General features: G+C 40.9%; 2 protein-coding genes across 2 annotated transcripts in view; one reads left to right on the top strand and one right to left on the bottom strand.

The window, feature by feature from the left end:
* Positions 1-343: 343 nt before the first annotated feature.
* On the bottom strand, positions 344-2,776 carry LOC120025586 (neuropeptide FF receptor 1-like). Its single transcript, XM_038970141.1, has 3 exons — positions 2,413-2,776; positions 1,671-1,770; positions 344-1,248 (listed from the first exon to the last, which is right to left on the bottom strand). The coding sequence occupies exons 1-3, from the start codon at positions 2,774-2,776 to the stop codon at positions 423-425; spliced, it is 1,290 nt and encodes a 429-aa protein (XP_038826069.1). The 3' UTR covers positions 344-422.
* A 2,092-nt stretch (positions 2,777-4,868) lies between these two features.
* The window catches only part of LOC120025585 (anthrax toxin receptor 1-like), a 34,487-nt gene continuing 22,977 nt past the window's right edge, over positions 4,869-16,378 (top strand). The window contains exons 1-3 of the mRNA XM_038970140.1: positions 4,869-5,470; positions 7,125-7,193; positions 11,372-11,512. Of these exons, the coding sequence (XP_038826068.1) occupies positions 4,869-5,470; positions 7,125-7,193; positions 11,372-11,512 (812 nt within the window). The remainder of the gene's footprint in view (positions 5,471-7,124; positions 7,194-11,371; positions 11,513-16,378) is intronic.

Here is a 16,378-nt window from a genome sequence, read left to right as displayed (position 1 = left end):
ATGTTGTTAATCATTTTAATGCAGAATGGCACATGACAAAAGATTTTATAATTATTTTTGTTCCTGATGCTTTTGTTTCTCTCAGATGTATTTCAGACATCAAATCAGACTTCCTTCCTTTTTATTTATTTTTGGAACATGTTTTGCCATGTATGAATGTGGTATTCAATGTGTTTCTACAGGCTACTAGCAGTAAAGCCAAATTCAATTTCATTTAAAAAAATGTCATATATTTTTTATACATACAGGGGTCCTACAATTCAAAATCAAATAGCTAAATTATCCATGGTATGACATCTTAAAACAATTCTATGCGTTAGCTTCGTAGAACCCCGCCCGTAACTGTTATGACAAAAAAAACATGACAATTTGCATGACAATCGTTGCCCAAAATTCCATAATCGTCATAGCCCTAATTACAGTCACTCCACCCAGGCACCAATCACCCTGTTGGGTGCAACATTCCTGTCATCCAGGACGATTCCATGGGTTCCATGTGGGATAATCTTGGGAGTGCCCTTGGAGCAGTGGCCTTTCTTCCCACCAGATGACTCGGGGTTATCATTGAATACTCTGTTAGGAGGCGGGAAGTTAAAGCGTGTATTAACCACAACTGTTGTTATTGTTTGTGAACAGGACCTGCAGGCAACTGCAGCCTGGAACCCCCTGCGGAAGTTCTCATTGAAGAAGCCATAGATGATGGGGTTAATCCCACTGTTAAAGAAGGCCAGCCAGTGGGCCACTGGGAATAGGTAGCTGCTGAGGAAGTCAATCTGCTTCGTGTCCAGATCCCTGTAGTCAGTCAGCAGCATTAACGTCCACAGAGGCAGCCATGACACCATGAAGAGCACAGCCACCATGGTCAGCATCTTGATCACTTTAACCCGGCGTTGGGAGCGGGCCCTTCGCACTTTTGCCAGCCTCACCTGCCTCAGGTTGATAGAGAGCTTGGCAGCGATGCAGCCATACATGATACTGATGATGCCCAGGGGGGCCAGGTACACGTGCACGAAGATGACCATGGTGTAGACCCGACGCATCTCGGGTCGGGGCCAGTTCTCGAAGCAGACAAAGACAGGGTAGGTCTGGTTGTTCTGGAGCATGTAGGTGTCCTCCAGCTGAATGACAGTCAGGTTGGCGGCCGAGGGGCAGATGACAGCAAACGCCAGCACCCATATGAAAAGGATGGTGAGGAGAGCAGTCACAGGCCTTATCCGATGTCTAAAGGGGTACACAATACCTGTGAACCTGAGAAAGGGGGGAGAGGTAGAGAAAGAAAGAGAGACATCACCCTTCCGATGGCACCAACGGCATTGTGAATATTACTCATTGATTATTTGTGCAAAATTATTATCACAAAATGCAATATAGTCCCTGTATTAGTAAAGCAATTAAACATTTCTCTGTCAGCCATTACTTGATTCCCTCTTCTTTTCCAGTCCTTTGCCATTCTTTACCATCATTGAGATGGTAATAGACCATTATTTTGGTCATCCATTCTTTATCATCACTAAGGCTACCCAATAACAAAACGCTGAATATGATGAAAGAGGACCCTTTACAAATGTGTGGCTTGACATTTAAAGCAATGACATTCACAAGAGCACAACCAGATGTGGGACAAGGCTAGTGTGGTGGTCTATCAGACTAGCCCACTGGGGGTGTATTACCTGTCAACAGCTATGGCCACCAGAGTGAAGACTGATGCTGACACTGACATACCCTGGACCAGGTTGCTCATGGTGCATGTAATCTGGCCAAATGGCCATCCTGAAAAGACAAACTCCATTACACACAAGCAGTAGCCTGGTTGCCAGTCTGTTTCTGCTCTCCCTCGCCAACTCATTACAGAAGTGTCATGCCAAACATGTTTGGCTTAAGACAGCAATGGAGTCAGCACGAGCAGATCTGGGACCAGACTACATATACATAGCTGGCAGGGATTACGAAGGACACTATTGACTTTTCACTGTGTATTTTTAGGTTTTCTTAATGTTTTGTATACTCAGTGTAAATATATGTGAAGGGAGCAAAGGGGTGAAAAGGTGGGAAAACGCATACATGTAATAGATATACACTTTTTAAATCATATCAACACCAAGTTGATTGAAATTCAGCGTTTTCACTCCACTCCACAGGGAAACCTTTGATAAATACAAAGAAAGTCCCATTTGAATCAAATTACAAGCACTATTACAATATTATGCTAATTTCCCAAGAGGTTAAGAAAATGTTAAATCAAAGCAGACTGGGAATTTAGCTGGCTGGATGTAATGATGCAGACAAAAGGACTGCAGAACAGTTCTGAACACTCATTCCCAAAGCAACAAATGTATGCACCAGTAGTATTATAATTTGTCACGACAAGCGTCCCAATAATGAGTCCAGGCTATAACAAGCAAATCTCCCCACCTGATATCAGGCTGTCAATCAAAGTCGTTGGAACACAGAACACTCCAATGAGCAGGTCACTGATGGCCAAGTTGAGGATGAAGAGGTTGGTGACGGAGCGCATGTTGCGGTTCCGGAGGACCACCAGGGAGACCAGCACGTTCCCCCCGACACAGAGCAGGAGAACCACCACATAGCATAGGATGTAGCTGATGGCCATGCCGGTGGAATGCAGGTAATAAGGCATATAGGTGCGGTTGGCGCTGTCCATAGCGACGCCGTGCATGTTGCTGTTCACAGCACTTTCATTCAGTGACGCAATCTCCATTTTCACAAGTCCCCTTCCAAGTGGAATCACATTAGAAAAATTAGGTATAGTGTACATTTTGCCATTAAAAACTTTGCAGATACGGACAGATTTTTTTTAAAGAAAAGGGAAAAATAGAAAAGGAAAACAATCAGACCTGTGTTCAAATACTATTGAAGGTATTGGAAAGACATTTGGGAGTAAGTATTTAGATATTTTTTATTTGTAAAGACATAGTTGAATATTGGAATGTATTTGGAAATACTCAAATACCCTGACTCAAATACACTCCCCTGCATTTAACCCAGGTATTTGAAAATAGTATTTAAAATAAGTATTTGGTAGTAGGCTATTTATAGGAAATGATTTGAAAATCCTCAAAATCCTAACAAATAATCAAACACAGATGTATTTGAACGCAGTTCGAAAACGATAAAGCCATACACAACAACATCCCCCCCCCCCCCCCAAAATGTCATCTTAACCATACTCATTCAGGAAAGGTTGACATTTGGACAAATCCCCTCCATCATGATTTATTGTTATTATATTTTACTAGAACTTTATCAAATGGCACTTATGTTCTTGCTGAAACAATTGCTTTACTGTAAGAATTTACAGTATAAGCTCAGCGAGAATGGTGAGTGAAATTCACATGACTGAGAAAACCAAAGTTCCCATTTCATAGAAATCTGCAGGATGACTATTGTCAGAGAGGGACTTACCTTTGGAAGAGCTCCACAACAGTTATTTTGTCCGGTCTTGTCTGTGCAGCAGGTGCGCTCTACTGTGCCTCGTAATGACTCTAGTCTATCTCTAGACCCGCATCAGCATCCCTCATACTTTACAATGATTAGGCTACTGTACCACATGATAGTGCAACCAATAAATGCAGCCTATACTACAGGATGAAAAAAATGATATTTATGTAAATTCATGCTTTCCATTTGGATTTATAGTAAGCCTACAGAACAATTTAAATGAAATTCGATGATCAGACTATAGTTCCTTGAAATAGCCTAATCTATTTCCCCCACCACTATAAGACTGTTGCCTATTCATTATCCTGAATAATGACACAACAACAAGTGAATTAGACAATTCCAGATCTGTCTAGAAACATGTAAATGTAAGCTACTGTATGTATGATCATCTACAAGGAGAGTTATAAGGAAAGTCCCAAGACACTTGAAATCAACAAGTAACACAGTAGTTAGCAGATGTGACTGTACAGTATAGATACCAGCAGTGGTGTAAAGTACTTAAGTAAAAAAACAACTTTTAAGTATTACTTAAGTCGTTTTTTGGGGTATCTGTACTTTACTATTTCTATTTTTGACAACTTTTACTTTTACTGTCTACCAGTGGACATCTAAGAGGGTGGAAAAGTCCTGTTCTATTTCAATTACTTGTTAGGTCTCTCACTTATGGGTACTGTCTCCTTTTATGGGCAGAGTCAAGGAAGGTCCAATCACAAAACGTCTGTCATAGACAGTCAGGACCAACGGACAATAGTGGACCACTCCACTTCCTATATGGGCCCGTAGTTCACTCCTATCTTCACTTCTTTTATCTCTCTTACGGATTTGATCAACTTGGACATCTGCTTTCCTGTTTAACTGTTCACAGGTGGACCGTCAAGGACACCGAACATAAGAAAGCAACTTCTCTTTGAGCTCACAATGAAGAAAACTTTTCAGTCTGTAGTTCATGGCTAGCTCTTGCCCACTTAACTACCTACTTTGTGGTGCTTATTCCCACCTAGGTGGAAAAATAACATTTTTGACAGCTACGAAGAATGCACATTCTCTTCCGCTAACAACATGCTTGCTATAGCTAGGCTACCAAAGTGAACACTAGCTAGCTAACAACATGTTTGCTATAGCTAGGCTACCAAAGTTAAAACTAGCTAGCTAACAACATGTTTGCTATAGCTAGGCTACCAAAGTGAACACTAGCTGGCTAACAACAGTCTACTAGCTACACGGTTACAGAGTCGAAAAGTCAATGCTCGAGCTATGGCAAATTCTAGCCTCAAACGCCGGGTACGATAGGCTGCCGCTCCACGCTCATCGTCCTCCCAGCTTTCGGGTAAACAGACAACTCAACAACCCATTCTTGCCCATACTGAGCACAACTGGGCTGAAGTTATGGACATTCTCCCCCGTATATGCGGTTTGACAACCTAGCATTAGGGGAAGATGACTTGGTCATAGACGAGAATGAAGACGATATACTGCGTCTCTTCCATAGAGAAGAGGAGGAACTCAAAATTGACTGGCCTGCTCTGTTGGGAGGCCAGGACGCTGAGAGGGACAGGTTCGAGGGAAAGTGGCTTCTGTCCCGTACCACCCCGGGAAAACAACGTATCCCAGCCATACCAGCCTGCTTGTTGTGGGCCAAATGCAACTGGGACAAGCCCATATCTGGCAAAGCCCTAGCCAGGGACACCACTGCCATGTTATTGCACGATATGGAGGATCTGGGGTTCTTCCAGCCTCCAGTCGTAGAATGCTCTCTGGACAGCCACCTCAACCCAGAACGCCGTTTCTCTGCTCTCTCTGTCCTGACTCTCCCTGAGAAGTTGGATCGGTTTTCTGCCTCCATCGACCACAAGGTGGCATATCAGGTTGAGCTACTGGAAGAGATGGGCAACCTCCTTGACAAGAGCGAGCCAAACTCACTACTCTGGGAAGAGATCTGTGTAGTCTCAAACCTCCTCTGCGCCTCTAGGGGAGCTATCCAAGGCTGTGGGTGCGTCATGAGTGGTGGGTGAGAGAGCTCTGTGGCTGAACCTGTCCAGCCTCACAGAGAAGGAGAAGGCAGACTTCTTAGATGCTCCCATCGAGCCAAATGAACTGTTTGGCCCCACTGTCTCTACTATGCGTGTGTGGAACTGCGCAGAGCAAAAGGAGAGGCTTTCGACCCGGATCCTGTCCCGGCACAACTTCCACAATCACAATTGTGGTGGACATTGGATTTGCTGGAGTCCAAGTCAAACTAAGATTCTTTATTTTCTGAGCTCAGAGAGAATGACAGTTACACAGTGCAGTGTAGACACACTGAATTCCGAAGCATTGGGTGATAAGCACATATCTTTATAGTTTCCTGTTCTTGGGCGGGACTTTCAGTTCTCCTTTTATCCATACAAGGACACAGGAGCAAGCTGGTTTGCAACACAGGATGATACTCCCAAGAACAGGAGATTATAATAGGACAGTTTTACAAGGTTAGTCACATACTCAGTTATATGGACACATACAATACAAATTTCCCCGTTACACGAGCCAGTGTGCATACTCGGCAGGAAGAGGTCAGTACCAGCGTCCCAGCATACTGCTAATCCACAAGAAGGCGCTCAAAACAGAAACTGGGGCAGACGGTCCTACACCACAGCCACCCCAACGATATTAATATATGAGTCAAATGAACAGTGGCCACCTCGCCCCACAGGCAGTCCATGGGTCCTGGGTCCTGACCACGGTTACGAGAGGCTACAGGCTTCAGTTCGTCAGAAAACTCTCCTCATTAAACGGAGTGGTGGTTTCGGTGGCGAATGGCGACTTAGCTCGAATACTAGAGAAGGAGAACTCCTTTCTGTTGAGCAAAAGGGCTTCTACTCTCCTTACTTCCTGATTCCTAAAAGGGTTGTGGTGGTGGGGTGGGGGTGGGGGGGGGTGGGGGGGGGGGGTACTGTTTGGTGCCCACACTGAACATAGTATATTTGGGTATCAGAATAAATAATATGTCCTTCTTAAATAATACTTCATATCAGAAGAGCGAGTCATATCATTCCGCCAGTGCCTCACCCTGTTCCAACTTCACCAAAGGCCAAAGTCTCTATCCTAGGGCTAGTAGCTATGAGGAAGGTGATGACTGACGACAGACGCAGTTTACGAAGGCAGAGATATGAACGGACTATGGCCCACACAACTCCACCTAACTCACAAAAACTACCTCAAATTGCTTACGGTGCTTTTAGCCCTAAAGCAATTTCTGTCTTTTCTCTGGAATTGTAATGTCCTGACCAGAACAGACAATACAATACATTACAATGGCATACATCAACCGCCAGGGTGGTGCCCGATTTCTGCGCCTGCACAAACTAGCCCACAAACTCCCGTTGTGGAACAGCACATCTCTTATCATTACGCACGACCCATGACCCAGGCGTAATGACAACAGGAGCGGACTTGTTGTCCAGGGGGAATACCCTATACGGGGAGTGGGCACTCCGTCCCCAGATAGTGGCCCAAATATGGGACAATTAAGGACAGGCATCTATAGATCTATGCGTTGCGCAAAAACGCACACTGCCTGCAATTTTCACTAACAGGCAACAATGCGCCAATAGGGGTAAACGCGTTGGCACACCAATGGACCAACAGCTTTAAGTGTTCCCCCCTCTCAGTTTAATTCTCTTCAGGGTGAGAGAACAACAGGACCTATTGTACAAGGGGAAAGCCGGAGGGCCTGAGGGCTCACTTCACCAGAGGTATGGCTACAACATGGGCATTGTTCAAAGGCATCTCTGTTCAAGAGATCTGAAATGTGGCATGTTGGCGTATTCCCCATACCTTTATGAGGTTCTACCGACTGGACATCACTGTGCCCTCAATAGCACATACGGTGCTTGGTGTTGCTTCTGTTGACCTTGTATTTTTCACAACAGCATATTTGCACTTCTCATCATATAGTAACCTACTTGCATGTATTCCTTATGTATATACAGTTGAAGTCAGAAGTTTACATACACTTAGGTTGGAGTCATTCAAACGAATTTTTCAACCACTCCACAAATTTCTTGGAAACAAACTATAGTTTTGGCAAGTCAGTTAGGACATCTACTTTGTGCATGACACAAGTCATTTTTCCAAAAATTGTTTACAGACAGATTATTTCACTTATAATTCACTGTATCACAGTTCCAGTGGGTCAGAAGTGTACATACACAAGTTGACTGTGCCTTTAAACAGCTTGGAAAATTCCAGAAAATGATGTCATGGCTGTAGAAGCTTCAGACAGGCTAATTAACATCATTTGGAGGTGGAGGTGTACCTGTGGATGTATTTCAAGGCCTACCTTCAAACTCAGTGCCTCTTTGCTTGACATCATGGGAAAATCTAAATAAATCATCCAAGACCTCAGAAAAAATATTGTAGACCTCCACAAGTCTGGCTCATCCTTGGGAGCAATTTCCAAACACCTGAAGGTACCACGTTCATCTGTACAAACAATAGTACGCAAGTATAAACACCATGGGACCACGCAGCCGTCATACCGCTCAGGAAGGAGACGCATTCTGTCTCCTAGAGATGAACGTACTTCGGTGCAAAAAGTGCAAATCAATCTCAGAACAACAGCAAAGGACCTTGTGAAGATGCTAGAGGAAACAGGTACAAACGTATCTATATCCACAGTAAAATGAGTCTTATATCAACATAACCTGAAAGGCCGCTCAGCAAGGAAGAAGCCACTGCTCCAAAACCGACATACAAAAGCCAGACTACGGTTTGCAACTGCACATGGGGACAAAGATCGTACTTTGTGGAGAAATGTCCTCTGGTCTGATGAAACAAAAATAGAACTGCTTGGCCATATTGACCATCGATATGTTTGGAGGAAAAAGGGGGATGCTTGCAAGCCGAAGAACACCATCCCAACCGTGAAGCATGGGGGTGGCATTATCATGTTGTGGGGGTGTTTGCTGCAGCAGGGACTGGTGCACTTCACAAAATAGATGGCATCATGAGGAAGGACAATTATGTGGATATATTGAAGCAACATCTCAAGACATCAGTCAGGAAGTTAAAGCTTGCTCGCAAATGGGTCTTCCAAATGGACAATGACCCCAAGCATACTTACAAAGTTGTGGCAAAATGGCTTAAGGACAACAAAGTCAAGGTATTGGAGTGGCCATCACAAAGCTTTGACCTCAATCCTATAGAATATTTGTAGGCAGAACTGAAAAAGCGTGTGCGAGCAAGGAGGCCTACAAACCTGACTCAGTTACACCAGCTCTGTCAGGAGGAATGGGCCAAAATTCACCCAACTTATTGTGGGAAGCTTATGGAAGGCTACCCAAAACTGTTGACTGTTGACCCTAAACAATTTAAATACAATGCTACCAAATACTAATTGAGTGCATGTAAACTTCTGACCCACTGGGAATGTGATGAAAGAAATAAAAGCTGAAATAAATCATTCTCTCTACTATTATTCTGACATTTCACATTCTTAAAATGAAGTGGTGATCCTAACTGACCTAAAACAGGGAATTTTTACTAGGATTAAATGTCAGGAATTGTGAAAACTGAGTTTAAATGTATTTGGCTAAGGTGTATGTAAACTTCCGACTTCAACTGTATGTTGGATTATATGGTTTTATTTTATGTTGTGTATTTTTATATGTTTGTATGGTGCACTCAAATTTTTGGGGGGACAATAAAGATATACAGAACTGAAAAAAAAGACAATGGTCAGTATGACTCATGATGTGATTTGGAATGCTGGTATTCATCAACCTCTGAAGACATAGAGGAGATTTATTGGTCATCATGTTAAAACTGCTTAGCAAACTGCTAAGCATTCTGGTCCCAGATCTGTTTGTGCTCTTGCCAACTACTGTACATTGCTGTCTATGGAAGCTCGTTCCCACCATGCAATACATGTAATCTGACCACGAGTTATGAGATAGTAAGTCATAATTATGAAATAGTAAGTCATTATTATGAGATAGCAAGTCATTATTATGAAATATGTAATTCATAATCATGAGATACTAAGTCCTAATTATGAGATAGTAAGTCATTATTATGAGATATGTTTAGGCGATTTGTATCACATGAATTCAATGTGCACTTTGCATCAGGCCCTCCTCAACTTTTAAGGATAAACCTCATCGTGATCTCCAAAAGTATTGGGACAGTGACACAATTTGTTCTTATTTTGGGTTCTGTAGTCCAGCATTTGGGATTTGAAATTATATAATGACTATGAGGTTAAAGTGCAGATTGTCAGCTTTTCATCCATATCGGGTGAACCGTTTAGAGATTACTGCACTTTATGTACATAGTCTTCCCATTTTAGGGGACCAAAAGTATTGGGACAATTTCACTTATATATATGTATAAAAGTAGTAACAGGTTAAGTATTTGGTCCCATATTTATCGCACACAATGACTACATCAAGTTTGTGACTCTAAAATGTTGTTGGATGCATTCGCTCTTTATTTTAGATGTGTTTCAGATTATTTTGTGCCCAATAGAAGTTAGTGCTGTCTTATTCAATAGAAATGAATGGTAAATAATGTATTGTATCATTTTGCAGCCACTTTAATTGTAAATAAGAATAGAATATGTTTCTAAACACTTCTGTATTCATATGGATGCTATCATGATTACGGATAATCCTAAATGAATCATGCATAAAAAAAATGCTAACCTCCTTTGTTATTGTAATGGTGAGAGGTTAGCATGTCTTGGAGGTATGATATAAAATGCTAACTTCCTTTGTTATTGTAATGGTGAGAGGTTAGCATGTCTTGGAGGTATGATATAAAATGCTAACCTCCTTTGTTATTGTAATGGTGAGAGGTTAGCATGTCTTGGAGGTATGATATAAAATGCTAACCTCCTTTGTTATTGTAATGGTGAGAGGTTAGCATGTCTTGGGGGTATGATGTGCTTCTGTAACTTTCTCACTGATCATTATTCACGACTCATCAGGATTATCCGAAATCATGGTAGCATCCATATTAATGTAGAAGGGTTTAGAAACATATTCTATAAATAAACAACATAATTAGCACCCTTAGGTTAGTCAATGCATATGATTAAAATAACATTTATGTGGAAAATAAGATTCTGTTCTTATTAATGATTTGTGTCTAAACCTGTAATCACTACAACCTATTGGAAAACAATGACTTTTACCAATTTAGCCAGACTTTGATTGATTGTGACAGGTTTAAATTAAACTGCTGCTACTGACTAGTTCTAGTGTATGATAGATGTGTTGTTTCAAAACATGTGAGGCAACAAATATGAAAGACTTATCCACTAAAACATTTGCATAATTTAACATATTGTACATCAGACAGGATTTGTTAAAAGTTTTTGCTGTTATAAACTTTACATAAAGTTTTTTGAAAAGTGTGCTAATCTGTGCTAAAATGAAAAGGAACAAGACTGCAAAGACTCAAGGGGAATCATGATCAATGTAGTCATATCACACCTTCCACTAAGTGGCGCTATTGCTGATATAGGGAACAGTCAAAAACATTTTTTTTTTAAGAAAGACAAAAGAAAGAGAGAAAGGAAAAAGTATTGAGCGACAAAAGTGTATCCCCTCTGCCAGTGTGTGTGTGTGTGTGTGTGTTTGAGAGAGGGAGTGTGTTTGTCCTGGAACAGCTCTTCCTGATTCAGGCCAAGCAGCTCCACTTCCCGTCTCCCAGCACAGGACTGCTGCTGTGGAGATGGGACGCTGATCCAGACTGGGAATATTTCATGCCTGGAATCTTACATTTTAGAGCATTGTGAGGTACTGGGGAACACAGGAACTACTTGAAACAATCTTAAAGGAGATCATTTGGACTTGTTCAGAATTTTTGTTTATGTGTTCATTTTGTCGTTGCAGCCTTCTCCTGAAGCTGGAATAATGTCTCTGTGCAGTTGCAGGCAGGCCATGCTTGCAGCAGAGATCTGCACACTGATGGCCATTCTGGTGGCAGGCACTGCAGGACAAAGCCTTGACAGGAGGGAGGCAGGGTCCTCCTGCTATGGGGGGTTTGACCTTTACTTCGTTTTGGACAAGTGAGTGTGCTCCTCTGTCTTCTTGTAAGCTCCCAGTCTCACTTTACTGTAGAAGCATCCATAGCGGCTCTGTAAGATTCTGCTTCCATTTAGTCCCAGCAAGTCACCTACCACGTTGGCCGTTTCTCTGCATTCTTATCATTATTACCCAGATAAATACACTGAGCAATTACAATTTTCTTCACAAACTTCTTTAAACAAAAGGTAGTCTAATATTAATGTATTGATAGCCAGATTAGCCATACTGTATCGCTCCAGGGCTAATTGGAAATGTGTTAGTGTGTTAGGGGGGGACTACATCTGAGGAAGTAAATTTTGTTCCTCAGCTTCCCCACCTGCTCTATCACGAGGCTCCATTCATTTCTGCAGGAAAATGGAAAGTGGAAATGGAAAAAACTGCCAACTAAACATATCTATAAACTTGTCGTGCTCTTGCAGGCCTTAGAATAAGTTAGTGCTGTCTTATTCAATAGTCATCCTCTTGTGAGCAGTCACACTATTCAGGATATATCAAAGTTGCTTCGCAAACAAGATGATTTTAGAACAAAGTAGCATCACGAAACCATTAGTTCATTTATTTTTTACAAGTTATTTGGATGCATATGGTACTTACCATAAAGAGAACAATAAAATAAAATAAAGTTAAAGTCAGCTCTTGAAACTGCAAAAGCAACCACATCAGTTAGGAAGTGGCAAAACAATGCATTGGTACGTTAGATTTGTTTTACTACTTTACCTTTCATCTCTCAGAGCAATTCAAATCATTCAGATGAATTGTTCTATAGATCACACACAGTATTTCACACACTTTAATCATAATACAGTATGCATGTGTGTGACTGTGTTCATAGAGCATGCAGGACAATGAATGGTAGCCTCCTTCACTTCCCTTTCATAATGTAATGTGGAGTGAGTGGGGAGAGCTCCTGTCTTTCTCTAGACCCCAACCCCCTCTCCATGTCTGTCTGGTCTGCAGAACCCTTTCACCATTAGGCCCAGATGTTCCAAAGCTCCAGAGTTTCTGGCAGCTGTGTCAGGACTGGGACTCATATCACAGTACAGAGGATGGAAAAGTGGGAGGGAAGCAACGAGAAGAAGAGAAAGAGAGTTGGGAGAGAGATGGGTGGAGAGAGAGAAAAAGAGATCTTTTGATTCATCCTTTCCAATCAATGTATTCAGACTTTCAAGAATCAACATCTTTCAAGTATTTAATTAAACGGATCCAGAAAATATGTGGGACATTCTATAAGTATTCATAACTGCGGTATTGCTATTATGTCAGTCGGAATCGGCCAATCACTCAAAACCTCTGGCACATCTGTGGGCTTATAGAAAAAGGCACGTTGCGATCCATCCATCCATGCATTGCTCTTTGTGCCATACTTTTCAAGTCTAAAGTGTTCACATCTCAAAGTTGCAGTGACATTATCCTATTTGACTGGTGTTTTGGAAAATGCTCTGCTCACTTTGTGCTGCACCAGTGAATAATCATCTGAATAATATTTTTCCTTAATGCTGTCCAAACTATTCCCCATTTCAAAAGGTTCCTGCTTTCATGACTGCACTAAAAAACATATTTCTATAAATACATATTACATTAGTGCACACTTTTTCTCATTCTCTTACTCTCTCTTCCCCCCCCCCCCCACCCCCCACACACACACACACACACACACACACACACACACACACACACACACACACACACACACACACACACACACACACACACACACACACACACACACACACACACACACAAACTGAACAAGATCCTCTTTCTGCTGGTTCTGCAGGGCAAAGATCATCTCTTCACTCAGACTGCCTTTGATGTTATTCTGAAAAGATGCCTGATAGAAGTAAATCATAATGAAATTTGTATAACATGCATTCAAAGTAAAACCCCAAAGAGGATAAAGGATTATTGCACCATGTCTCTTGTCGAAATGAAAAAAGCAAAGGAAGTACACAGTATTCTCAGAGGTGTCAGTAAAAGTGGGGGAAAAAACAATATTGATTTGCTCTATGGTTTTATCCGTAACATTGTCATTACAGAGTTTCTCTGATGGTTTATTTCTCTCTCTATCACCCGGATATGGTATATAATTCTATATAGTTCTCTTTTTTATTTTAATGCATCTGTTTCTGCTCTCTGGCCAACTCCTTATGACATTAAGATGTTCTATCAACAAATATGGCTGAGTAAGCAGTAAGCAGGCCCAGGTAGACTTGAAGCTAAAATTATCCATGGCAAGTGTATCAACATGCTTACATGCTTAGATGCTTGTGACTACTGCATGAGTTGAAATGGCATTCATCTCAGAACGCAGAATATTGTATGAACTGGCTTCTGGCCTGCTTAAAGGCCCAGAGCAGTCAAAAACTAAATTGTCCTGTGTTTTATATATATTTCCAACCTATGAGGTTGGAATAACACTGTGAAAATTATGATAATGCCCTTTTAGTGTAAGAGCTGTTTGAAAATACGGCCTTTACTCAAGTAGGAGTTTACTGGGTGACTTTCACTTTTACTTGAGTAATTTTCTATTAAGGTATCTTTACTTTTACTCAAGTATGGGAGTTGTGTACTTTTTCCACCACTGGCCCCATTTATTGTAAAGTTTTACCCAGCAAACATACATTTTATGTGATTGAACTATGTGATATTTGCCTATTCTGTTTTCATACATAATCTGAGTGAAATCCATGTGAGTATTCAAAATTATCTAAATTCTCAAGTTCTTTAGCATGTCACTTTAATAATTCAATGTTAAATGTAGGTCTATTGTGGTGGAAATTCTAACCAAGTGAGAGATGCTTCAAACAATCCTACTTTAATATTGATTAATTGTTGCAGTAATGGAGCTGGTCAACAATCACTCGAAGTTGATTGCTGAGAACCCAACGAGTAGAACTGAGCCACAGCATTTTATAGTTAAGACACATCCTCCTGAATACATGACAAACAACAGATGTGTGGAATGAGTCAATTGTATAGAAATCAGCGTTTGGCCCCTAAGGCAAGGTTCTTCTTATCCGCTATCCATACCAAAGCCATCTTCTCCCTGATACCTCAGTACACAAACACCAATTCAATCTAGGTTCTATCACCAAGCCATCATAAATCAATTGCCAGCGCCAAGCCCCAGAGGCCCAACTCAGTCCACACAGACACAGATGACAGAGTACTCATCAAAGCTATTCGATGCATAAACAGTATTAAAACAATCTTGTAATTTTTCACCATTATATCCAAATAAAAAATAGTCCTTCAACTTGTAGAAATTGCAATTTAAGCTATCATTTTGGGGGCTGGTATCTTGCGGAATAATGTAGGACTCTTTGTGTTTTATAACTGTTTTTATCACAGGCCTATGAATATAGCCTCTAAATAAATGTATATTTGAAGAAAAAATATTTGAATATTTGAAAAAATATTAATATTTGAAGAAGCACGTGCAGTGGCTGATAGGGAAAAGAGATCTGGCAAGAAGAATAGGCTACAGATAGTCTTGACCATTTGGAACCCCTTGGATATTTCGCTCAGAACAGGTTATAGCCAAGATTTAATCAATATTTTGTTTTGTCTCATTTATTGATATGGATACAGCCATATCACCCCTGTGTGATGGGGTTGTGCAATGCAAATGGCTATAACAAGCCAACATACAGAGTGGAATTTACTAATACAACAGTCAAAATGCCTAATATAAGTCCTACAGTCTGTGCTCCCAAATAGTGGAAAAAGTGTGATTCATTAGGTTACATGATCACCACAGTAGCCACACGCAGCTATAAAAATAAACAATGCAATTGGATGGCCATTAAATAACACAACAGCATGACATATTTAGAGATCGGAATAGGCCAAGCCTAAGTCATAAATACTTTCTATTTTGCAGCTCAAGCGGATATTCTAGACAAGGCTCTTCTGTGTCGTTTATCATTCTCACAGAAGTCATTTGCTGAAGGCCCAAGCCTATACTCCGCTATCTACTGGTATCATGTCATTATTGAATGCAGTTCTAAAACGAGCTCTAGACTTTTATTTTGGAAATGAAACCAGAAGATGCAAAGCAACTCTAACGTCTGGGCTAGAGTTGCTTGATTGACGAGCTAACTTCGACTAGATACATTCGGTTCATGATGCCACATTACTGACAAAAGTTTGTACATATAAAAAAAGATCTGTAACCGAGTTAACTTCTCTAGGATAGGGGGCAGCATTTTCACGTTTGGATGAAAAGCATACCCAAATTCAACTGCCAGCTACTCATTCCCAGAAGATAAGATATGCATATTGTTAGTAGAATTGGATAGAAAACACTCTGAAGTTTCTAAAACTGTTTGAATCATGTCTGTGAGTATAACATAACTTATTTAGCAGGCGAAACCCTGAGGACAAACCATTCAGATTCTTTTTTTTTTGAGGTCACTCTCTTTTCAATGGATTTTCATTGGGAATACAGATTTCTAATTGACCTTCTTGCAGTTCCTACCGCTTCCACTGGATGTCAACAGTCTTTAGAAATTAGTTGAGTGTTTTTCCTTTGTGTTATGAAGACGTACGGCCATTTTGAATCAGGGTCACTTGTTGTGTACTGTTAGATAGAGGCGCGTGACCAGAAAGCATGCTACAGATTGTTTTAATCCTGTATTGAACACAGATCATCCCGTCTTCAATTTTATTGATTATTTTTGTTAAAAAATACCTAAAGTTGTATTACAAAAGTATTTTGAAATGTTTTGGCAAAGTTTACAGGTGAGATATTTTGTAATCATGTTTCACGAGTTGGAACCGGTGTTTTTCTGGATCAAACGCGCCAAATAAATGGACATTTTGGATATATATCGACGGAATTAATC

The sequence above is a fragment of the Salvelinus namaycush genome, chromosome 31 (genome assembly GCF_016432855.1).
Source record: "Salvelinus namaycush isolate Seneca chromosome 31, SaNama_1.0, whole genome shotgun sequence".
Taxonomy (NCBI): domain Eukaryota; kingdom Metazoa; phylum Chordata; class Actinopteri; order Salmoniformes; family Salmonidae; genus Salvelinus; species Salvelinus namaycush.
Note: the sequence above shows the minus strand (reverse complement) of the source record. Positions and strands in the feature narration are given on the sequence as shown.